This window comes from Pinus tabuliformis, chromosome X (genome assembly GCF_031772625.1).
Source record: "Pinus tabuliformis cultivar Carrire ecotype Pingquan chromosome X, CPIR1, whole genome shotgun sequence".
NCBI classification, from domain to species: Eukaryota; Viridiplantae; Streptophyta; class Pinopsida; order Pinales; family Pinaceae; genus Pinus; species Pinus tabuliformis.
In genome coordinates, this window is record NC_142308.1 from 272770231 (window position 1) to 272793506 (window position 23276).

A 23276-nucleotide genomic window follows, 5' to 3' on the forward strand; every position below is an offset into this window, starting at 1 on the left:
AAATATCCGAAGGAAGTTATTTTGTGGTGTATTTTAAAGATATGAAGGATTATTAAAATGCTTCTGATGGAGTACCTTGGTTTTGGGGTCATTTTGGGTTTCTTTTTCAAAACTTGGTTTTCTAGTTTTAACCCTCTTTGTATGCCAATTACGATATCTCCTGTTTGGGTAAGATTCCCAAATTTTCGCCTTCATCTACTGCAACTCGAGATCTTAGCTAATATGGGAAAATCACTCGATTGTTTAATTAAATTAGACATAGAAAGGGTTGAAAAGGGTATTGTGACCTTTGGTCAAGTCTGTGATGAAATCGATCTCAACAAAGGGTTGCCCTACGAAATTCTCCTCGAGTGGAATGACACTATCTATTCGCAGCGAGTGGACTACAAAAATAAAACATTCTGCTATAGCATCTTTGAACAACACAATCATCTCTAGAATTTATGCTCCTTTACCCAAGGGATCTCTACTCCTTTAGATGGAATAAATAATGAGGATGGCAAGATCCAAAATCTCCAAAAGGAGCTAAGACTTCTTTAGCTCATAAGCTAGAAAATATGCAACCACGAAAACCTTCTATAGCTAAAATGAGTTCTCTAACCTTCGCTAGACCACATGCAATGACACCTCATCATGCAGAAGTCGAGATCCATCCATCAAATGGAGACACACAAGATACAACTATGGTTTTGGATTCGTCAATGAGTAGCCATAAACACTTTCGTAAATCAAATTCATCAAATAGTGATAAAGAAGCAATTAAAGTAATAGAACCTCATTTGGAATTAGACCAAGGAAATGAAATTATTGTCTCCTCTACACCTATTCCTAGTAATTCCTTAAAATGGATTGATGTACCAAAGATAAAAGGACCCTCCATAAAATCCACAATCATATTGGGGTTATTTTACCAAGAAAGTAGTAAAAGTATTGACATTATCAATCATAAGTTAATCAGATTTCATGTAAATTCACGTTAGCTTGTCTCTTGATATAGGCTTAGGTTTTTATTCCAGTGGAATTGAAAAAGCCAAATTCTCTATGAACATGTAAGGGATTGATCACAAGGTAATAGAATTCTTTAATTCGCAAAAACATAGTTTAGCTATATATATATATATATTTTTTTTTTTTTCAAAAGGTGGAAAAACCTATCAAACTCAGTTTGTCAAACTAACAGTGAGGATAGCCATCTCTGGCTGCTATCCGCGAATGTCAGTTGACACATCACTGTTATCAAGGAAAACCACGCCACCTGAAATAACCCGCTGGTGGTCCGTAAGGGAGCAGGCTTTCACTCCTGCCAGATGCCTCTGGGTCTTGGGCCGTTAACCTGTTTCCTTACGTCCGAGGAAGACGAGCTCTTAGCCAAGCAGAAGCAGTTTTAGGGCATACTCCAGGCCCAATATATATATATATATATATATATGATTAAAACATTGATTTAATGTTATGGAATATTCATGGAATAATTTTAGTAGCGAGGATAAAGAGTTCAAGTTTATCTAAAAATATCTCCCAAATTTTGGAGAAATTTGATAAAAATAATAATTTGAAAATGGTCTCTTTTTTTTTCTTAGTTAGATTAGTCATGTTGTAATTATTAAGTTTTTAAATTTAAATAAAAAATATGAAATATAATAATTATAAATATGAATTATTATTTTAATTTATATTGTAAAATAATAATAATAATAATTATTATTATTATTATTATCCAATTTTAAGGTCATGGCCGAGCCAGACACCAAATTGATCAAATTGGTGTATGGGAAGTGGCAGTTTAACCAAATTGAGGTATGAGAGGTGGCAGCCATTTGACTCTTAAGTCTTGAAAGGCATAGATACTCAATAATCATAATAATAATTATAATAATAATAATATTAATATTAATATTTTTAATAAAATTTACATACATACTCATCAATAATAATACTTATTATAATAATAATAATAATAATAAGTTTATTAATAGATTTTCCCACCGTAAAAAAAAATATTATTATTTTAATTTATTTTAAATATTATTATTTCAATTTATTTTAAATGTTTTAATATAAATTAGACATATAAATTATTATTATTTAAAATTTATATATAATATGATTTTTATTAAAAAAATAGTTTATATTTTTATTAATAAAAATAAAACAACAACCCATTTGAATTGAATTTGTCGATTTGAAGGGACCGGGATAAGAATGTTTAAGTATTCCAAGTTGATGCGTTCAGTTAAACTAATCTCGGCCATCGCGGAGGAGATGGCACCTTGGCTGTGCAGGTAGAGCTGGAAGGTGCCTTTGCTGTGCAGGTAGAGCTGGAGTCACACACTATTGGTAGCGGCGGTAAGCCGAACCAGGGATCAGACACTACTGGTAATTGTGCAGTGCAGGTACAACTAGGGATACCGCACAGCTGGGTAAAGCTATGTGGATTCTCAAATATAAATCCATCTCAGAGCACGCTCAGAAGTTAGGGTCTGGCTCACAAACGGCCGAATTAATTATTTCCTCTATTTTATCGGACTTTAAATGCTTGAGTTTGTTGAACAATGGAATTCAAAGGTATGCATTTAAAGTTTTTATGTTTTTGGCATCATATATTTCTTTCCGGAATTATTATTGTTGTGACATGAATCACGGGCTTTTTCAGAAAATGAGGGATTGCGAGAGGAATTGCTTCTGCACATCGACGACGACAAGGCGGGTGACGCGGAAGCTGTGGGCAATGGCCATCTGCATCCGAAAATACGAGTGCGAGATCTGTGGAGGAAGAACGAGGAGGGGACGAACCTTCTGTCGGGAGTGTCAGTGGACATATGGAAGGGAACGGTGGTGGGTGTGATTGGACCGAGCGGCAGCGGAAAATCGACATTCTTGAGGGCGTTGAACAGGCTCTGGGAACCGCCTGCCGACTCTGTGTTCCTAGACTACAAAGACATCACCCAGCTTGACGTGCTGGCCCTCCGACGGCGGGTCGGTATGCTCTTCCAGACGCCGGCGCTCTTCCAAGGTCGGTGGTCAACTTTATACATAAATTTTCACACAAATACATCTATTCCTCAAACTAGCACTTGCAGCCAAAGAAGTTATGACTTGTGTGGGGATAATTTTGTTTATACACAGGAAGCGTTGCAGATAACATAAGGTACGGGCCCACACTCCGGGGGGAGAAATTGTCGGACGAGGAGGTGGGTAAGTATCTGGGCTTGGCGGACTTAGACTTGTCGCTGGCTTCCAGATCCGTGAGCGGTCTTTCTGTTGGGCAGGCCCAGCGGGTGGCCTTGGCCAGGACTCTCGCCAACGAGCCTGAGGTCACTCTTGCTTTCTCTAAATTTAGTTATGCTGGTGGGAATCGGGACTAATTGTTTGTGTGGGAGGGGAAGAATTTTGTCACTTCCTTATTTTCACTAAATTTGGTTGTCTTTGTGGGCGAATTAGGTGCTGCTGTTGGACGAACCGACGAGCGCCCTGGATCCAATCTCCACTGAGCACATCGAGGAGTCGATCGGGAAGCTGAGGAGGAGCAAGGAAATGACCATTATCATTGTGTCGCATAGCGTCAAACAAATTCAGAGAATAGCCGATGTCGTGTTTATGTTGGTGGAGGGACAGATTGTGGAGACTCTGAAACCGGACCAGCTCTCCAACGCCAACCATCCCATGGCTCGCATGTTCCTGGAATTGAGCTCCTGAATTCAATATTAGCTTTTATGAATTTTTGAAATAATATCAATGATGTGTAGTTCGATTTCTATTGATTTGCAATGTGCGGTCGCCAACCATCATGGTGGAGATGAGATTTTCAGTATAGTTACCAAATTCGAATTCGATTCGGTACAGAAAAAAAATCAGTTACTTAAAATTCAATACGGTAAAAATTCGGCAGTGTAGTATACTTCTTATTCCAATATTTTAAATAATTTAAATATACAATTATAACATTGAAAACAACAAAAACTCTTTTAAAATTGTTTCAATTATAAATATTGCAGATAAAATTATATATTGAACCAGTTAGCTTAGTTTTATATTTAAAATAGCAAGTAAAATAGTAAGTTTTAAGAATTTTTGTATTGATTCATTCACCCACTTGCACCACAAATTATGACATTTAATATAGAGTGAATTTTCAAGAAATAATATATTACAATGAACCACATAAATTCCACATTATTAAGTATTTTATGTTCATAATGAAATGGTATATTAAGTGTGTGCAAACAGTGTTTAAAAATATATGCTAATATTATCAATTGCTAATTATTTATTTTTCAAACCAAACTCACCTCTAATTTATAAGGTATAGTAACAACATCTATTATTTAGTAAAATACAAAATGTTAATATGTATAATTTAATACTGAATACTTACTCAAAATAATAAAAAAATGTTAATATGTATACTTTAATACTTACTCAAAATCTTAATTAAGAAAATCCATTTACTAATATAATTTAGGCTGTATTTCTGCTTTTTACTAATATAATTCATGCATATTTCTATTTTAAAAATATATTTGTTTAAATTTGATAAATCTACAAATTTACAAATTATATATATCATATATTTTTTTGTAAAAATTATACATATTTTATTAAAAACTTGCTAAATTTACGGTAAATTTCTTATTGCATACACTGATAGGTAACATTATCATTTAGTAACCATATTCTTATGCTATTTCCTAAATCTGAAAAAGGTTTTGAACTTTAAATCCAACTAGAATCTCGATTAGAAATATACAATAACATTAACTCATTAAACCACTCATTGATTGCATATAAAAAGTTCTTTTGACAAGGCCTTTCACGAAGTTATGAAAGTGTGGGCTAAGAACCAGTCTTAAGAGTATAATGTTTTCTTTTCTCAAAAGCAATGTCAGCGGTAATTCCTCGACTTTCCCATTCCCGTCAGAGGCGTGGATTCTTAGTCTGTGAACATAATATTCAGATCAAACCCGAATTTTCGAATTAATTCGCAAATCGAATCAAACCAACAAATTTCCGAATTTTTTTCGGCAGTACGGCCGAATTTGGTAACCATGATTTTCAGTATCCAACAATCCCATTTATGGAGAGCAAATTCACCTTTGCTCTCGTTTAATTGAAAATGTGTAAAATTTTGCCACAATTAACTTGGCGTTTATTCCCATGTGCAGGTAACCTGTTTTATAAGAATTTATTCAATTTTATTTAAAATAAAATGTTTATAGGGATAATTGATAAATATTTACTTATTTAATAGCAAAGAAATAAATGTTTTTGTTAATTGAGGTTAGGAATGATTGTTTTTCTAAATCCAAATTCAATTTTAAACCCTGAATAATTGTCATATATATGAATAATTGTTTTATATATATTCAAATATTTTTTCAAGTGTTATTTTTTGGAAATTTTTCACAATAGAAGCGTTTTACTAGTTTTTGAGGATGCTGAATTTATATATGCAGTGAAAAAAAATAATTTAAACAACACAAATCAAGCTTTCGCCATAAATTTGTTAACAGAGTTTCACCAAACAATTACTAGAGACTCCAAAACATCACACTAAAACTACTATTATATTTTGAATATTTCCTAAATTTAAATTTACAACTATAAATTTATTAATATTTTTTAATTGAAATTACAAAATTTAATACAAAGTATTAAATTTGATAAAATAGAATGTTAAATTATACATTCAAATTTGGAGTATTGTAAACCAAAAATTGTTGAAAGTGACAATTTAAAAAAAAAAAATCTGACAATAAAATTATTTGAATCCTATTTTTGACCATAAAAATGAAAACTCTAAAACACCTTAAAATTTTATAACTATAATTTAGATTTACAAAAAAAATTAAATTTTTTCAAAATCTTACCAAATTGGGTATTTTAAAACTGTTTATCTCTTGATCATATTGCATGCATCCCCTGCAAAACCTATGGTTCTTTATGTATAAGATATACCTGTCATTTTTCATCTAGCATTAGTTTCTTGTTAGTCAAATTTATTAATACCATGATGTTATATTGTTTCTTTAAACTTTAGGCATCAACAAATTGCCACACTGATAGTGATGTCATCCTTTGGCCTCTTGAATTCCAATTTGTTGGATTGATCCATTATCAAAATTAAGACAACGTTCCAAAAATGACGTAAGAGCTACGACGAAGTGCTAACGCAACTAAATAGCGAGAATTTGTACATTCCTTTATTGGTCCTTCCAAAGACTAGTAGTTCTACGCCATGCGAGCAGTGATCAAATTTGAAGAGTTGGTCTTAATTTTATTTGGAAGGGCATATATTTATCTAACCCTTCAAAGACGAAGAGCTATAAAAAAAAATTGTACTTCTATTAACAAGTGTATATTAAATAAAAGCTTTATAAAAAAAATGCCAAAATGAAATGGGGTCCTTCTAAATCATTAAAATTTAAAAAGTGGCTACATTAAAAAACTATAAAATCTCAATAGAATTTAGTAAATAACATTTTTCTCAAATTCTATTAAAAAAAGGTAAACATATGTTTCTTCTATTGATTAGATAATCTTCAAAAGTATTTGAATTTTTCATTGAAAATATAAATCTATTTGTACAATGAAAAAAGTTTTTTTAGTTTTGATTTGTTTCTAATTTATACTATATGTTTTGTTCAACTTGAAACAATGTAAAGCAAACCAAAAAAATAAATATATACCTTCAACAACCAAGGGATTTGAACTTTTCTCTTAACATTGCTCAATCAAAGAACACTATCAATAGACTTACATCTCCATTAAAAACCTCAAGCTTTATAGATTCAAAAATTTATGTAATGAAAAGGAAATTTTTCCATATCTAATAGGGAAATATTGTAATATGTAATACACATATGCAGTGTTGTTGTGGTATGGCTTGGTTTATCACTTTTTGTTTTGTTTAAGAATGGTTTTCAAATTTGGTCCTTACAATGAATTCAAGTTTGGTTGATATCTTTTTCTAATAATGTGGTTTCTTTTCGTTGATGTCTTTTTCTAATAATATGGTTTCTTTTCATTAACAATGTCGTTTAATTTTTCTATGATTTCAACATCTCCTTAAAAACCCTTTTTCCTATGATTTCAACATCTCCTTAAAAACCCTTCATAGTAGCTACTTGGACACCCACCCACACACACACAACTTATTTCCTAGATGCCGAATGGAGAGAATGAAGCGGGAGACACAATAGTAGTTGTATGGATAGCTATTGGCATTCTATATCTTTTGGGAAGACCAACGGGAAAAAGAAAATTAAGTTGTAGCCTTGTAGGCAGACCAATCTTTAGTTGCGTGGTTATTAATAGAGTCTTAGATTTTCATTTTAACACTTCTCCCTGGTTCAAAACTCTACATAATTTTATGGGAAGCACACTTATTATTTCTCAAATATTTTTTATAGCATTAATTTCTATGTTTTCAAAAACTGGAGAGTTAATAAAGAAAAAGGATTTTTAAGATAACAAAAGAAATACGAGGTTTCAAATAAAGTTTGATTTTACAGATGCTAGGCTTAATAGTAAGCTTGATCATAGTGAGTTCAAATGACAACAATGTTAAGATTTTGTAAGCATTATGGTTGTCAGTCACGGAATAATCTAAAAATAGAAAAGAGATGGTAGTAGTTATTTACAAGAATATAAAAAATGTTAGAATCACTAAGTGTAGTTGCCACCATCTAATGGGTAATTTCATAATTGAACAATCTTGTCTGAATGGTTGGTTGACAAGAAAGAAAGAAAATTTTGCAAATTAGGAAAGAAAATGAAGATACAATAGAAAATGTGGTTATGATGTAAAACCATCAATATTATCACTTTAATCTATTTTTAAACATGATAAAATTACATCTTTAACTAATTTATTTCATTTATTATTATAAAATGAAAAATTATTCATTTATTACTATAAAATGAGAATGTATTAATTTATTACGATAAAATAAGAATTCAAATTAATAAAGATATTACTCTGTGTATATACCGATGTTTTCTAAAAAGAAACCCTAAATAAAGAACCCTATCGGTCTTATTATGTTCTCTCAAGATTTCCATGTGGAACACGAGAGTTTCAAAGTAATGATGTCTTCATGGAAAATGTAAGGAACCCTATCGGCCTTATTATACTATGTCAAGATATCTATGTGGAACATCAAAGTAATGTCATGAATATGTCCTCATAAAGGTAGGATGGAAGATGTTTTCATAGCAGTAGGATGATCAATACTCGAATATATTCGGCATGATCAATACTCGAATATATTCGACATCCTCAAAGATGTAGTAGATGGTAGTAGTTATTTACAAGATCAAAAAAAGAGGTTTGTGAATCATTAAGCATAGTTATCACCATCTAATGGGGTAATCTCATAATTGAACAATCTTGTATTAATAGTGGGTTGAGAAGAAATAATAAAATTTTACAAATTAAGGAAAATGGAGATACCATAGAAAATGTAGTATGTGGTTATGATGTGAAAATGTCAATATTGTCACTTTAATCTATTTTTAAGTGCTGGACAAATATGAAAAATATCGTTTCAAACGTTGAACTGCATACCTGTTGAAGGCCATTGATTGGGACCGTGAAATCACTTGCCATTATCAACGCTTAAGAAGCTTCATAACTCACCTTCCAATCCCCTGGAAAAACGAATATATGAAAAAATATGAAGTGAAATACTTCAATGGATTGATTTTTCAGATTTGAGCAGAGAAATATGTAATTACAAGCAGAAATAAATATAAGGAGACATAAATCCACATCAAGCCTTCGGGTTGAATGGAAATATTAAGAGATTTTGTTTGATATGGAGTGTTACCTTGATGGCTCTCATTCCACACCAATTTCATCGTTTCCTCCTTAGGAAGGGCAAAAAGCCTTTGAATTTGTTCAAAGACTTAATCCAAAAAATATTCATTGATGACATGATGGATGATATATAAAAAAATCTAGAGTCTACATATGACTATATAAAGATCAATCAACCATTCCATATATAATAATTTTAATGGGTTCCACCTAAATCAATGAACTGAATGAAAGGCCAAGGAAATGAAAGTTGAAAATTAAAACTGAGAGTTAAAAATACTTTGCGAACTTGTGCTGCACTGGCCGTAAGGTTGGGATTGGAAAAATCAATGCATGCAAGATTCACAGGCTCAGAATAATCTACCTCAGTCATCATTAATTCTATCTTTTGTCTTTTGTTTCTTCTAAATCTCTGATACCTTCAAAATATGCCCTATTCATGGATACCAATACATAGATACTTCTCATCTGCTATCAATGAATGCAAAAAGAAACCTTTGTTATCAACGAATGGGAACATAAACCTCATATCATGACTGCTAACTCTATCAATGTTGCCATTATGACTAATGACCTGGGAATGGATGAACAACCTCCATTACATCCCATTACACTTTCTGGAGTGTTGGCAAAACCTCCTGCAGACTTTAGAGTGTTACATCAGTCAGAGAACTGGAATTTTTTGAAATGTCCTACGGATAGGCAACCCTTCATACGACATTTTATAATATTATTTTAATTTTTTTTAAAACTTGTAAAAATCAAAATTTAAATTTCTTTTGACTAGTAAATTTCGCTGAACACTTCTCTGACGTGCTAGAGGGCTTGGGAAGGGCTATGATGTGTTCAAATTTGAACACTGCATGCGAGTGCAAATGTCTTTGTGCACCAACGATTCACGCGGGATCTTTCCAATGCCATTTCACAGAGCGCACTTCTTTGTGAATTCTTTGACGTGTGAATTTTTAATTAGAGGGAGGTAGATTAAAAATAATGCTCTATGATTAGTTGGTATGAATAGTGTGTCCATCCTAACCTTTTTTAGAGAAAACTTCAATGTAAATATATTATTGTTTCAATATTTACATTTTTTTTGTTGGTCAAAAAAATGTACTTTAAATATATTATTGTTTCAATATTTACCTTTTTTTTATTGGTAAAAAAAATGTATTTTAAATATATTATTGTTTCAATATTTACATTTCTTTTGTTGGTCAAAAAAATGTATTTTATTATTATAGCATAAATGTCAACATAATACATCATCATTGTACTAAAAAACAATGTCACGGGCTTAAGAGCTAGCACAGACCTTGCTTTAAATAGTAAGGAGCCTAGGGAGGAGTCAAGAATGTCGGTGTCCTTGGTTATTGCTAGCATCAAAAGAGTAAAAATACATATCTCGTAAATACACATTAAGGAGGGGGGGTTTGGGGAACGCAGGAGGTGCAACAAAGAAAGCAGTAGGTTCATGTGTATGATAATCTATGTGTTCCACCCAAGTCTCTAGGGCATGAAGATGGTCGTTTTTGCGTTGGAGTTGACGTTGAAGGTCCTCTACAGTGTCCAGGGTCTCATTCGTTGTTTTATTAGAGGCCTTCCATGGAGCACCTCCATAGGAGGTCAGAAAATGCCTTTCACAAGTTTGGTCATCTCATGGAGGTCAAGGGAGAGATTATAGTGGTCACCGAGGTTTCAAATTGTCTCACGGCTAGAAAAAAAAATATATATGCAACTAGGAGGGAGATCATCACTCAAGAAAGCTTTGTCTTAAGCAGAAAGGTAGGAATCTTGAGAAGGGAGTTATACTTGGATAATGGCAATGGCTCTATGGCAATATTTGACCAGAAGTCATATTTGCCTCAAGATCGAGTAAAACAAAATCTAATAAAACAAAGGAAATATTGGTTCCTCCTTCAACCATGATGAGGTTATTACCCCAGATTTGAAGATTTTCACTGTCTTTTTGAGACCACTCTCAGGGGTATCCTTTTACATGCAAGTAAAGCCAAAAATATCGTTGTCTCACTCATAGAGAGAATGCAAGATTCGATGGGAATCTCATATGGCATCATTCAACTCCTACATGGAGGTAGACATCTTCAAGATCTAAAATCACCTAGAGAGTGGCATAAACAAGGATGCCTCTACTCATTTAATGTTAAGACTAAGATGTGGATTCAAACGTTGGGTGGAACTTATTCCTCCCAAGGAATCTTGAGAAGGAAGTTGTACTGGGATAATGGCATTCGTTTTGTGGAAATAATTGACCAAAAATCACATTTGCCTTAAGGTATGGTAAAATAGAATCCAATAAAACAAAGGAAATTTTTTTTAGTGAAGGGTTCCTACTGCAACCATGAGGAGGTTATTACCCCATATTTGAATATTTTCATTTTCATTATCTTTGTGGGACCACTCTCAGGGTGATCTTTCTGCATACAATTCAAAGCCATAGATATCGTTGCCTCACTCATAGCCAAGATACAAGATTGGATGGGAATCCCATATGGCATCATTCAACTCCTACATGGAGGTAGGAAACTTCAAAATCTAAAATTGGTCAGCAAGTATGGCTTAACCAATGATGCCTCTATTCATTTATGTTAAGACTAAGATGTTGAGCCAAAGGCTTGGGTGCATCATATTCCTCCCAACCCAAATCTATCAAGGATACCCTCAAGTCAAGGCTCGCACAAAATATTCCCAATGAGATCTCATGGACAACCTTCACTGTGGATCTCGTAGAAAATATCCCCACTATTAAAGTGTATCATCTTCAAACTGAAGGTGCTTACATAGATTTTCGACGCATGTCATTATCTTCTGACTTAATGGGTTATGGCCTACAACATTTGCACTCCAAGAATGGGTGCATTAGACTGGGTCCACAAATACCAAATACAGTTTTGTTTTCCTTCTCAAAAAAAATAATGGTGTATTCTAAAGATCTAAAGGGAGTTTTTTTCTTGTGTATTTTAAATATTTGAAGGAAAAATTTTGTGGTGTATTTTAAAGATATGAAGGAAGTTCTTTTGTGGTGTATTTTAAAGATTTGAAGGATTATTGAAACGCTTTTGATGAAGGACCTTGGTTTTGGGGTCATTCTGGGTTTCTTTTTCACAACTTGGTTTACTAGTTTTAACCCTCTTTGTATGCCAACTACAATATCTCCAGTTTGGGTAAGATTCCCAAATTTTCCCCTTCATCTACTCCATCTGGAGATCTTAGCTAATATGGGAAAATCACTCGATCATTTCATTAAATTAGACATAGAAAGGATTGAAAAGGGTATTGTGACATTTGGTCAAGTTTGTGATGAAATTGATCTCAAGAAAGGGTTGCCACACGAAATTCTCCTTTAGTGGAATGAAATTATCTATTCGCAACGAGTGGACTACAAAAATAAAACATTATGCTATAGGAAACAACCCAACCATCTCTAGAATATATGTTCCTTTACCCAGGGGATCTCTACTCCTTTAGATGGAATAAGTCATGAGGATGGAAAGATCCAAAATCTCCAAATGGAGTTAAGACTTCTTTAGCTCATAAGCTAGAAAATATGCAACAATGAAAACCTTCTATAGTTAAAATGAGTTCTCTAACCTTCGCTAGACCACATGCAACGACAATTCATCATGTAGAATTCAAGATCCATCCATCAAATGGAGACACACAAGATACAACTATGGTTTTGGATTCATCAATGAGTGGCCATAAACACTTTCGTAAATCAAATTAATCAAATAGTGATAAAGAAGAAATTAAAGTAGTAGAACCTCATTTGGAATTAGACCAAGACCTCATTTGGAGTTAGACCAAGGAAATGCAATTATTGTCTCCGCTACACCTATCCCTAGTAATTCCTTAAAATGGATTGATGTACAAAAGATAAAAGCACCCTCCATAAATCCACAATCATACTCGGCTTCTTTTACCAAGAAGGTAGTAAAAGTATTGACATTATCAATCATAGGTTAATCAGTTTCTTTTACGAAGAAAGTAGTAAAAGTATTGACATTATCAATCATAGGTTAATCAGTTTTCATGTAAATTCATCTTAGCTTGTCTCTTGATATTGGCTTAGGTTTTTATTCCGGTGGAATTGACCAAGCCAAATTCTCTATGAACATGTAAAGGATTGATCACAAGGTAATACAATTCTTTAATTGGCAAATACATAATTTAGCTATTAAACTATGTAATATATATATATATGTGTGTGTGTGTGTGTGTGTGTGTGTGTGTGTGTGAATAAAAGCTTAATTTAATGTTATGGAATATTCATGGAATAATTTTAATAGCCAAGATAAAGGGTTCAAGTTTATCTGAAAATATCTCCCAAAATTTGGAGAAAAGTGATAAAAATAATAATTTGAAAATGGTCTTTTTTTTTTTCTCTTAGTTAGATTAGGCATGTTGTAATTATTAAGTTTTTAAATTTAGAAAAAAAAATGTGAAATATAATAATTATAAATATGAATTATTATTTTAATTTATATCGCAAAATAATAATAATAATTATCCAATTTTAAGGTCACGGCCAAGCCACACACCAAATTGGTGTATGAGAGGTGGCAGCCATTTGACTCGTAAGTCTATGAAGGCATACATACTCAATAATAATAATATTTTTGATAAAATGTTTATTAATAAAATCTACATACATACTCAATAATAATAATAATAATAATAATATGTTTATTAATAAAATTTAGTAAATTTTTATATGGGTATTAATTATATGTTTTATGACGTGGTTGACTAATCATGGTAGCCCCCACAGGGAAGAGTGTGGGGAATGCCGTAGAAAAGAGACCTTTTCTGGTATATTCATTGATAGTGGAGGGGGAAATATAGGGCCATGAAGGTGAAGTAGCGGAATTAGGATGGGGAGAGTGCAGGTAGTTGCATATTTCTTCAAGTTCAGTATGGGAATTAGGAAGTGTTGTTATCATCGAAACTAGGGAATTCATGTCGTGGTTCAGGAAAGGAGGGGGAGATGCGACGGACGAGAGAAGACATATAAGTAGGGTGAGTCAACAAGGAAGATATTGCAGCTTGGTCTAGTTGGACATCCTTGTAGTAGGGATCATGGGCTAGTTTGTACTCTAAAGCTACAAGAACATGTGTCCCGCTAACAATGAAATCATATGTTTTGTGGTCAGAGCCATGCCTAGTAACAACGACGATGTCCAATTCGGAAACCAAGCGTGGTAAAATGTTGGCAATGGCAGTGATGTCTTGTGGGAAACAAATAGTATGACCAATGTATTTGTACTATCCACCTCATGCATGGGTGACTTGCAAGATTGGGCTGACACGTGATATCAACATTTCTTCTATTTGTGTTAGAGAAACAAGGGCAAACAATTGGTTACCAAGGTCCATGTTGTTCGTAAGGGAGAAGTGGTGAGTGGATTTTGTAGTTGCACATCGGGAGCAACAAAGGTTACCATGTAAGAATTTTGTTTTCATATTTGGGTATGATTCTTTTCATATGGAGAAGATATCAAAGGGAGAAAGGTCATCTATCCTTTCACAAAATTGGTGGTGTGCATGGTTAAGGGCAGGGTTGACCAAAATATGTGGATGAGAAGGTGAAGGAGGATGAGTCGATGGTGGGGTGTGTGATGTATATGGGAAAGAAGTGAAAATGAATGGAGGAAGTTGAAGGGTAGGTACAGTCAGAGTGGGGAATGTTGAAGGAGATGGGTTTGCAAGTGAAGCTTCAGGATGTTGGGGAAGAGAAACATTAGACAAGGGTATAGCTGGAAAGTTTTGGGTGTTTAAATCAGCTTTATATTTGAGTTGTATTTGTTTGTTGGAGGCATATTTATTTTGTGCATAAAGGAGTCTCTTCTGAGCATTTCTTGAGGGGTTTGCAGAAGACGTTGGCATGTCCATCCTGATACAAACATGGGGACACAAGTTCAAGTGAATATAAGAGATGAGAAAGAGTTGTCTTAAGCGCAAAGATAGAGTACATAGCCCCCAAAAGCAAGAACTTCATTAGTGGGTATATTTTTGAAATAGTGCCTTCTAGCTTATAAAGTAGATGTGTCTTTTGACAAAGTAGTTGAAGTTTATTGGTTAGAGAAACCTTTTTATAATAAAGTTTATGTTTCTTTGATATTATGTACTAATGTCGTGCGATTCAAATTTTGTTGTTGGAACTTTGTCAAAGCTATCTTTGGAGCGTAGAATGAGATTAGAATCAATCTTATTTCAGTGAAGTATTTTTGTGGTGATCGATAACTATCTATCATTCATTTACCAAGTAGATTTAAGGAAACCAAACGACAACCCTTTGTAAGAAGCCAATGTTTGTATTTAGGTGCACAAAGAACAATATAAAAGGATGTAAATATTCTATTTTATTTAGAAGAAGAAAAAAAACATATATACTATATGTAAAAGTAAAAGATGGAGAATTATGCAAAGGTGGAAGTTGAAACATGTATCATAGGTGTATATACATAAAGAAGAGAAGTACAATGATGAAGTGAACAAAAAGAAGGGGGGTGGCAAGGGATGAAACAAAAATGAACGGAAAAGAATATAGAAGTTATTGTTTACACTTCAAGATGGCAAGGGGAAAAGAAATTGACTTTCAAAGATGCCAAACAACTAAAGCAGTAGGCATTTTTTCAATTTCCTGGAGGAGAAAGGAACATGCAGAGCTATAGATGATTTCTTCTAAATTGATTAGTACAAACTTCAAATGGTTCACACCATTGAAGATATTTGTTTTCATGGAGATTGTGAAGAGGAAAGGATGGCGTGAAACGCTTGCACGAAGCTCGTGGATAGTACTAAGATCACTGGAGAGTATGAACAAGTCTTTTGCGTGGACAACCGTGATTTCAGTTGCAACATTATCAAATGCGATGACATTTTCCATTACGCCTGTGTGTTCATGCATTTCAAAATTTAGCACATACCGATAGTCAAATTCGGGGAAGACCCCACCACATTTTTTGCAGTCCCACATTCCATTTAGGTGGTTGACAACTTTTTTCATGCATTGCATGCCATCAGATGAGAGAGGGCATGCAAGGAAGTAGAAATATTGCATGTCAATAGAGGTGATGGTTCCACGAACAAAGAACCATGTTGGTTTTCCAGTGGGATGCAAGTCTATGAGGTCGACAATTGTACGTTGTGGGTGGCCCCGCTTGGAAGGCCCCGAGAATTTTCTACTTAACGATGGTGAAGAGGCCAAGCGGTCTCTTTGATGAAACCATGATTGGAGCTGCTCAGTCTCTAGAATGGTGGGATCTAGCACGAGGTTGGTGGTCGAGATAGTCCCAACAATTCTTCCATTAAATTCAGTTATGCGACCCCCTTTGATTGCAAGCACGGTCGAAGCACTAGAAGAGGCGAGTTCAATGAGTTTCTTGCCCAAGGTGTGGCAATTATCCCCCCATAGGGTGATGTCGATACTATAGCCAGACATGTCTTCCAAGCTGAGATTTTTCCTAGGTGTTTTAGAGTTATCTCTTCGATGAATGGTGGAAGCTGAAGAAGTGGACCTGAAAATGCCAATAATGTCGACAATTGAGCCAAGGTTTGCATATCTTATTTCATATATAGATTTAAAAGGAAATGGTGGAAAGGAATTTTCAAAACATCATCTAAGGAAGGTTCAACAATGGAAGTTTCAGAAAGGGAGACTTCCCATTTTCTATCCAGATGGTTTTAATTTGTGGTTGTTGGTTTCACAGTGCCATTTGAAACCATGTAAAGCTTCCCAATTTGGAAAAGGATATATAAGGAATCTTCTAGATCACCGAAGGCAGAGAGACAGATTGTATCATTAGTAGAATCAACGAGGTCAAATCCAAAGACCTTTCCAGAGCCTCGAGCATTGTTGTAGGAGCGAACGGATGTTTTTCCAAGCACCCTACCCTGGATCGACCATTGTTTACGATAGGGGCTTAGTGTCATGAATGGAATGGCAGTAGGTAGAGTGGAGGACAACTGAGTTGATGATGACACAAAATCTTGTGTCGAAGTAGTAGTAGACGAGGCAGGGGCATGTGACATTGAAGAACCCAGTTGGTATGTCGATGTTTGTACAATTTGAAGAAGGTTCAGGTCCCTAATCAAAGTTGCATGACGTTTAAGAACTTCCATTTCAATAATTTGCAAAGTCCTAAAAATAAGGAAATAAAGAGAAAAGCAACACGAAATTAGTTAGAGTGAGAGTGGCCGAGAGAAGGAAGGAAAAAAAACATGAAGAGTGAACATATGCATAGTTTTGCAAAAAAGTGCAACTGACTTCTTTGAGAATGATAATCGAGCCCAACTGGAGGGCACCAGAGATGACATGGCCATTGTAAGCAGACAAAATAAAATTTATGTGCTGAGACGTATCGTCATAGAATGAAATGCGATAATGTTGGGATGATGTATTTGTGGAAGAAAGAAGGTCGAGTTCAATGATTTGGAGCAATGGTTGGATCGTTGTAGAGCCAACAAGTAAAAAAGTGATGGCATTCATTGTCAAGGTGAATTCCATGATGACAAAGGAGGTGTCCTAAAAGGTGAAAGCTCGTAAAATGTTGTCAATATTGGAAGAGAAGAGAAAATAAAGCAGTGGGAACAATTTTTCACAGGATTGGTATACTTGGAGCCAAATGAAAGAAGAACGATTTACAATTTAGATTTTTTCCAATAGTCAAAGGTAAGGGGAAAGGAAAATTGAAATATTTAAGCATAGAAAGTTGGTTGTCTATATATGGTGTTTCAGAAACTCTACATGTGGGTGTGTTGTATGTCATGACAATGCACATAGTATTCTAAGCTATATACGCAGTATGAAAACATTGATACTTGTCATTTGAGTGCAGAAGATGATATGGTTAGCAGGTTCTCGATTCTCACCTGTTTGTTATTGAAATTTCGAGGCAGTTATTCAGTTGAAGGCAGTAGCACGACGTGCAGTAGAAATAGCAAGAGACCAGCAACAGAACAATAATAGCAATGGAAAATGCAACTCGAAAAATCAGCAGAATAGTGCGATGTGAAGAGCCTAAATAGAGCACATGCCCATCTACCAACTAAGTAGAGGAGCAATAAATCAGAGTCAAGACATGTGGCAAAGGTCGTGGGGTTACCAATGACAGAGACAATGATAGAGATGCTCATCCAAGTGAGAGTAAAGTGAGAATAAATGCACATAGGCAGGCCATTAATTAGATTATTGAATAGAATAGTTCTCGACATCAAGATGTGTGGATAAGTTTCAAACCTTAATCAAAGGAAAATGTGACATATTGATTAAATATACATGAATTTTCGGGATTTTGAAACTTTGACATGAGAAGAATCCTTTTCGAAATCTTGCAAGTCGAAAGTCTGATCCAGCATATCAATGTGGCTCATTTGAATAAACACATATAATAAAGTGTCCAGGACATAAAACATATCAATTTCGTGCAAGTGAGAATAAAGCGAAAATAAATGCACATGGTCGGTCCATTAATTAGATTAATGAATAGAGTAGCCACCAAGACCAAGATGCGTGTAGAGGTTTTAAGTTGCAATCATTAAAAAAATGTGGCATATTGATTAAATATATATCAAAGTTTTCAGGCATTGAAACCTTGACACCAGAGAAATATTTTGGAAATATGTGGAAAAAAAAGGTCGATCGATCATATTAATTTTCCTCTGTACAAGGGCGTAAAACATACGATCTTCATACGAGGGAGAATAAAACGACAGTAAATGCACATAGTCGGCTAACCAGCAGTAATTAATGAATAAAATAGACAGTGAGAGCAAGATATGTGCATAGACAGTGGATCTTATCGGAGGTCATATTCCAAAAGATACAATAAGGGGCAGATGCGATTTCACATTTTAGTTTGGTATGATAGAACAATCGGGGCTACATATTAGTGGTTGGAGGTCCATAGCACAATTCAGAGATTCGAAATTTAGATATTTGTTTATTATTATACAGGACCAATGCTACATGTATCAGAAATTTTGAAAAGAATTTTTGCGATGTTATTAGTCTGATATAACTCTATTATAAAGAGGTTTTTCCAACCAATAGACCAATAGGAATGTCCCAAAAGTCCGAGGTGTCACTTCATTATCTGTTTTAAATATCTAGCGATCCTTGTCAGCCTCTAAATGCCTCGTTTTTTCAAGTTTCAACCTCTGCATTCGGAGATTGCTATTCGTTTCGATATCTGGACCCTCTAGAGGTATGAAAAATAATTCAATAGAACATTGCATCTGCTCTCAAGTGGAAATTTCTGAGAATGGGCAACATCTTAAAAGTGTCGATATTGTGAGTTGTGATATGCAATGAAATCGCCTACAATGGTTCGCTAGTGTTAAAGTGTCAGGATGAATGATAAAAAATTAACAAAGGATTTTTCTGCAAAACCAAAGAATCTCGAGCCTTTTCTCTCTCCTCCCAAAGGGAGGGGTGGCAGAAAAAAGACTAGCTCTGATAAGAGACACACAGAAAACAGCAACTAGATGTCTTAAGGGACGCGTTGCAGCCAGCAATTCGTTGCGACAAGTGACACGTCGAGGTTGACATCATCACAACATGCCAACAAGGTTGACTCGTGGCAGGCGGGTTCAATAGTTTCAAGGCTGATAATAGGCTAAAAAAGGGCAACATGTGGCAATGATGGTGTTACATATGGGAGATCAACGATTAGACATTGAGGTGTATTTTGCATCAAAGTGAAAACTCTAATTGAAGGATGTTATGAAACCAGCTCAAGAAAAGATAGAAAAGATAGATCAACGCCTTAGAATTCAGCCTCTTCGAGGGGGCAACCTCCTTTACATTACATAAATGAACAATTCTTGGATGATTCAAATGACAAAACCTCCTTTCTATATATAGGAGTCTAAGGAGTCACAATATAATCCAGCCGACCTAACAATAATAATATAAAGCCACAAAAATAACAATAGAGGGATTCTATGGGGCACAGAAATAACAATATGGGGGTAATAGGGGCACAACAATATAAATAAGGGGTATAACTACAATAGTAATGGGGTAATCACTAGTATTATAGGGACCCAACATGCCCCTCTCCTTCAAAAAAGTGTTGTCCTCAACGCTTGAGTAGTTCTGGATACTTCTGCATAAAATTCTCATCCTCCCATGTGGAATCTTCAGCGGATAAGTTCTTCCACTTGATAAGATACTCTGAAATTGATCGATTTCGTAGCTGTCGAGTTCTTGTTTCTGTGACTGCTTCCGGTTCCAATATAATTTTTCCTTCCTCGTCAAGTTCTGGCAATATTGTTTGAATTGGGAGCTTGTCGCCTATAACCTTCTTTAAACATGAAACATGGAAAACTGGGTGCAATCGAGAAGCTGCAGGAAGCTCCAATTTGTATGCCATAGTACCAATCTTTTGCAACACCTTGTACGGACCATAATACTTTGGTGATAATTTATTATCCTTCTTAGCTTGCTTTAGGGACATTTGCTTATATGGTTGTAGCCGTAGGAATACCCAATCACCTACATCAAAACTTCTTTCACTGCGATGTTGATCTGCCTGTTGTTTCATTCTATTTTGTGCCAACACGAGGTTATCCTTTAAGAGTTGGAGGACTTGTTGTTGATGTTCGATGTGATGTTCCACTGCCTGAACCTTAGAATTTTCTCTTAAATATGATGTGATGGATGGTGGTTGATACCCATAAAGTGCCATAAATGGGGTCATTTTTGTTGCTGTATGGAAGGAAGTGTTATACCACCATTCAGCCAGAGGCAACCATTTGACCCATTGTGTCTGTTTATCAGATACAAAGCAACGAAGATATCCTTCCAAACATTTGTTTACTATCTCAGTTTGCCCATCAGATTGAGGATGATAAGATGAGCTATGAGCTAACTGAGTACCAAGACAAGAAAATAATTCTGTCCAAAAATTTCCAGTGAAAATGGGATCTCTGTCACTTACAATAATCTTTGGGTTTCCATGTAGCTTTTGAACTGTTTCCATAAATGCAGTAGAAACTGTACTGGCTTTAAATGGATGTGATAATGCACAAAAGTGTGCATACTTGGTAAGTCTGTCAACTACCACCATGATGACACTCTTTCCCTCAGACTTGGGTAAACCTGTGATAAAATCCATTGAAACCTCCTCCCAACGTTGGCTTGGAATGGATAAAGGTTGTAATAGACCTGGTGTCTTAATTGTTTCAACTTTATTTTGTTGGCAAACCAAACATTCCGCCACAAACTTTTGAATATCTGATTTAAGGCCATCCCAAAAAAATTCCTTCTTAACCCTGTGGTAAGTTTTTAAAAATCCTGAGTGCCCTCCTAAGGGAGAAGTGTGCAATTCCATAAGAATCTTTTGTTTTAGCTGGGAATTCTTACAGAGGTATAAGCGATCTTTGTACCATAACGAATCATTTTGCCAGCTAAATGTATCAGAAGTACTGGAATCTTGTTGTAGCTTTCGAATAAGTGCCCACACTTCTTCGTCATTCTTCCATTCCTCCCTTGCTTCGTTTATCCAATCTGGTTGGATAATAGAAATGGCACACAACAATGCTTCCACATCCTCATCCTTTCTTGAGAGTGCATCTGCCACCACATTTTGCTTCCCTTTTTTGTAGATGATTTCAAAGTCATAACCCAACATCTTTGTGACCCACTTTTGTTGCTCTTCAGAGGATAATCTTTGTTCTAAAAAGTATTTAAGGCTATCATGATCCGTTTTTACCTTGAAGTGTCTTCCCATTAGGTAGGGTCGCCATTTCTTAAGTGCATGGAGTATTGCCAACATTTCCTTCTCATAAATAGCTTTGCTTAAAAACTTTCCCTTGATTGGACGACTTTCAAAAGCAATGGGTCTTTCATCTTGCATTAGAACAGCACCAATTCCATTTCCTGAAGCATCACATTCCACAATAAAGGTTTTTGTGAAGTCCGGTGTAGCTAAGACCGGTGCTTGGCACATTGCCTCTTTAAGATGTTCAAAGGCCTTTGTTGCTTCCGGAGTCCATGAAAATGAATCTTTCTTCAATAATGTTGTTAGAGGTGCTGCTATTCTCCCATAATTCTTAACAAACTTGCGATAATACCCTGTCAACCCAAGAAATCCTCGCAGATGCTTTATGGATGTGGGGATTTTCCATTCCTTAATGGCTTTAATTTTGCTAGGGTCTACCTTAACTCCTTCATGAGATACAATATGACCCAAATATTCCACCTCCTGGACTCCAAAGAAACATTTGGATCTTTTTGCATATAATTGTTTCTCCTCCAATAGTTGTAGCACCCTGTCAACATGTTCAACATGATCCTTCCAAGACTTGCTGTAGATTAGTATATCATCAAAAAATACTAACACAAATTTTCTAAGGAATGGTTTGAAAATTGAATTCATCAAACCTTGAAATGTTGAAGGTGCATTGGTAAGGCCAAAAGGCATGACCAAAAATTCATAATGACCCTCATGAGTTCTAAATGTCGTTTTCGGAATGTCTTCAATCTTCATTCTGATTTGATGATATCCCGAACGAAGATCCAACTTGGTGAAGTAAATTGATCCATGCAATTCATCCAGTAATTCATCAATGACAGGAATGGGGAACTTATCTTTAATAGTGAGCTTGTTGAGCTCCCTATAATCTGGACACATGCGCCATGATCCATCCTTCTTGTGCACCAATACTACTGGAGCTGAGAAAGAACTTTGACTCGGTTGAATTATACCAGCCTCTAGCATTTCTGCAACCATACGTTCAATTTCACTTTTTGGACATAGGGATATCTGTACGGCCTGATGTTTGGAGGAACACTTCCTGGAATCAGATGAATAGCATGATCATGATCACGCATAGGTGGGAGACCTTTGGGAGTCTCAAATACCTTGGAATGATTGTCCAAGACTTTTTGGAGATCTGGAGAAATAGATGATTCCAATGTGGAAACATCTAGCGAACATAATTGTGCAATTACACCTCTTTGCTCCTTTTTTAGAAGCTTTGTCATGCCATTAGAGCTGATTATCTTTCCTGGTTTCCCTGCAATACCCCTTAATTCAACTTCCTTTCCTTCCGTAGAAAATTTGATGAAAAGTTCTTGAAAATTAAAAGCTATTGTACCCAAGGATTGTAGCCATTGGACTCCTAGTACAACATCAGCACCTCCCATTGGAATGGAAAGCATTGGGCTAGTCAATACATATTCTCCCATGGATAGCTTGATATTATGGCACTTTCCAGAGCAATTTATTGTTCCTCCATTTGCAATCATCACTTGACACTCTGGTGCTGGATATAGGAAGCAATTCAATTCTTTTGCTACCCTACAATGAATAAAATTGTGGGTGCTTCCTGAATCAATCAACACTATTACCTTTTTCTTCTTGATTTGTCCTTCTATCTTGATGGTTTGAGGAGTGGTAATTCCCGCCAATGCATTACAAGATATGGTCGG

The 23276-nt window shown here is 35.1% G+C and overlaps 1 protein-coding gene across 1 annotated transcript; it reads left to right on the forward strand.

Annotated features, from left to right (window-relative positions):
* Nucleotides 1–1731: 1731 nt before the first annotated feature.
* LOC149139439 (ABC transporter I family member 17-like) lies at nucleotides 1732–3696 on the forward strand. The gene is made up of 5 exons (XM_089450719.1): nucleotides 1732–1797; nucleotides 2313–2376; nucleotides 2654–3013; nucleotides 3127–3314; nucleotides 3442–3696. The coding sequence occupies exons 1-5, from the start codon at nucleotides 1732–1734 to the stop codon at nucleotides 3694–3696; spliced, it is 933 nt and encodes a 310-aa protein (XP_089306845.1).
* Nucleotides 3697–23276: the final 19580 nt, after the last annotated feature.

Coding starts and splice junctions, on each gene's coding strand:
- LOC149139439 (XM_089450719.1), top strand. CDS start 1,732: ATGGCCGAGCCAGACACCAAATTGATCAAATTGGTGTATGGGAAGTGG. Junction 2,377..2,653: donor CCAGGGATCAGACACTACTG/GTAATTGTGCAG, acceptor GGGCTTTTTCAG/AAAATGAGGGATTGCGAGAG. Junction 3,315..3,441: donor CTCTCGCCAACGAGCCTGAG/GTCACTCTTGCT, acceptor TGGGCGAATTAG/GTGCTGCTGTTGGACGAACC.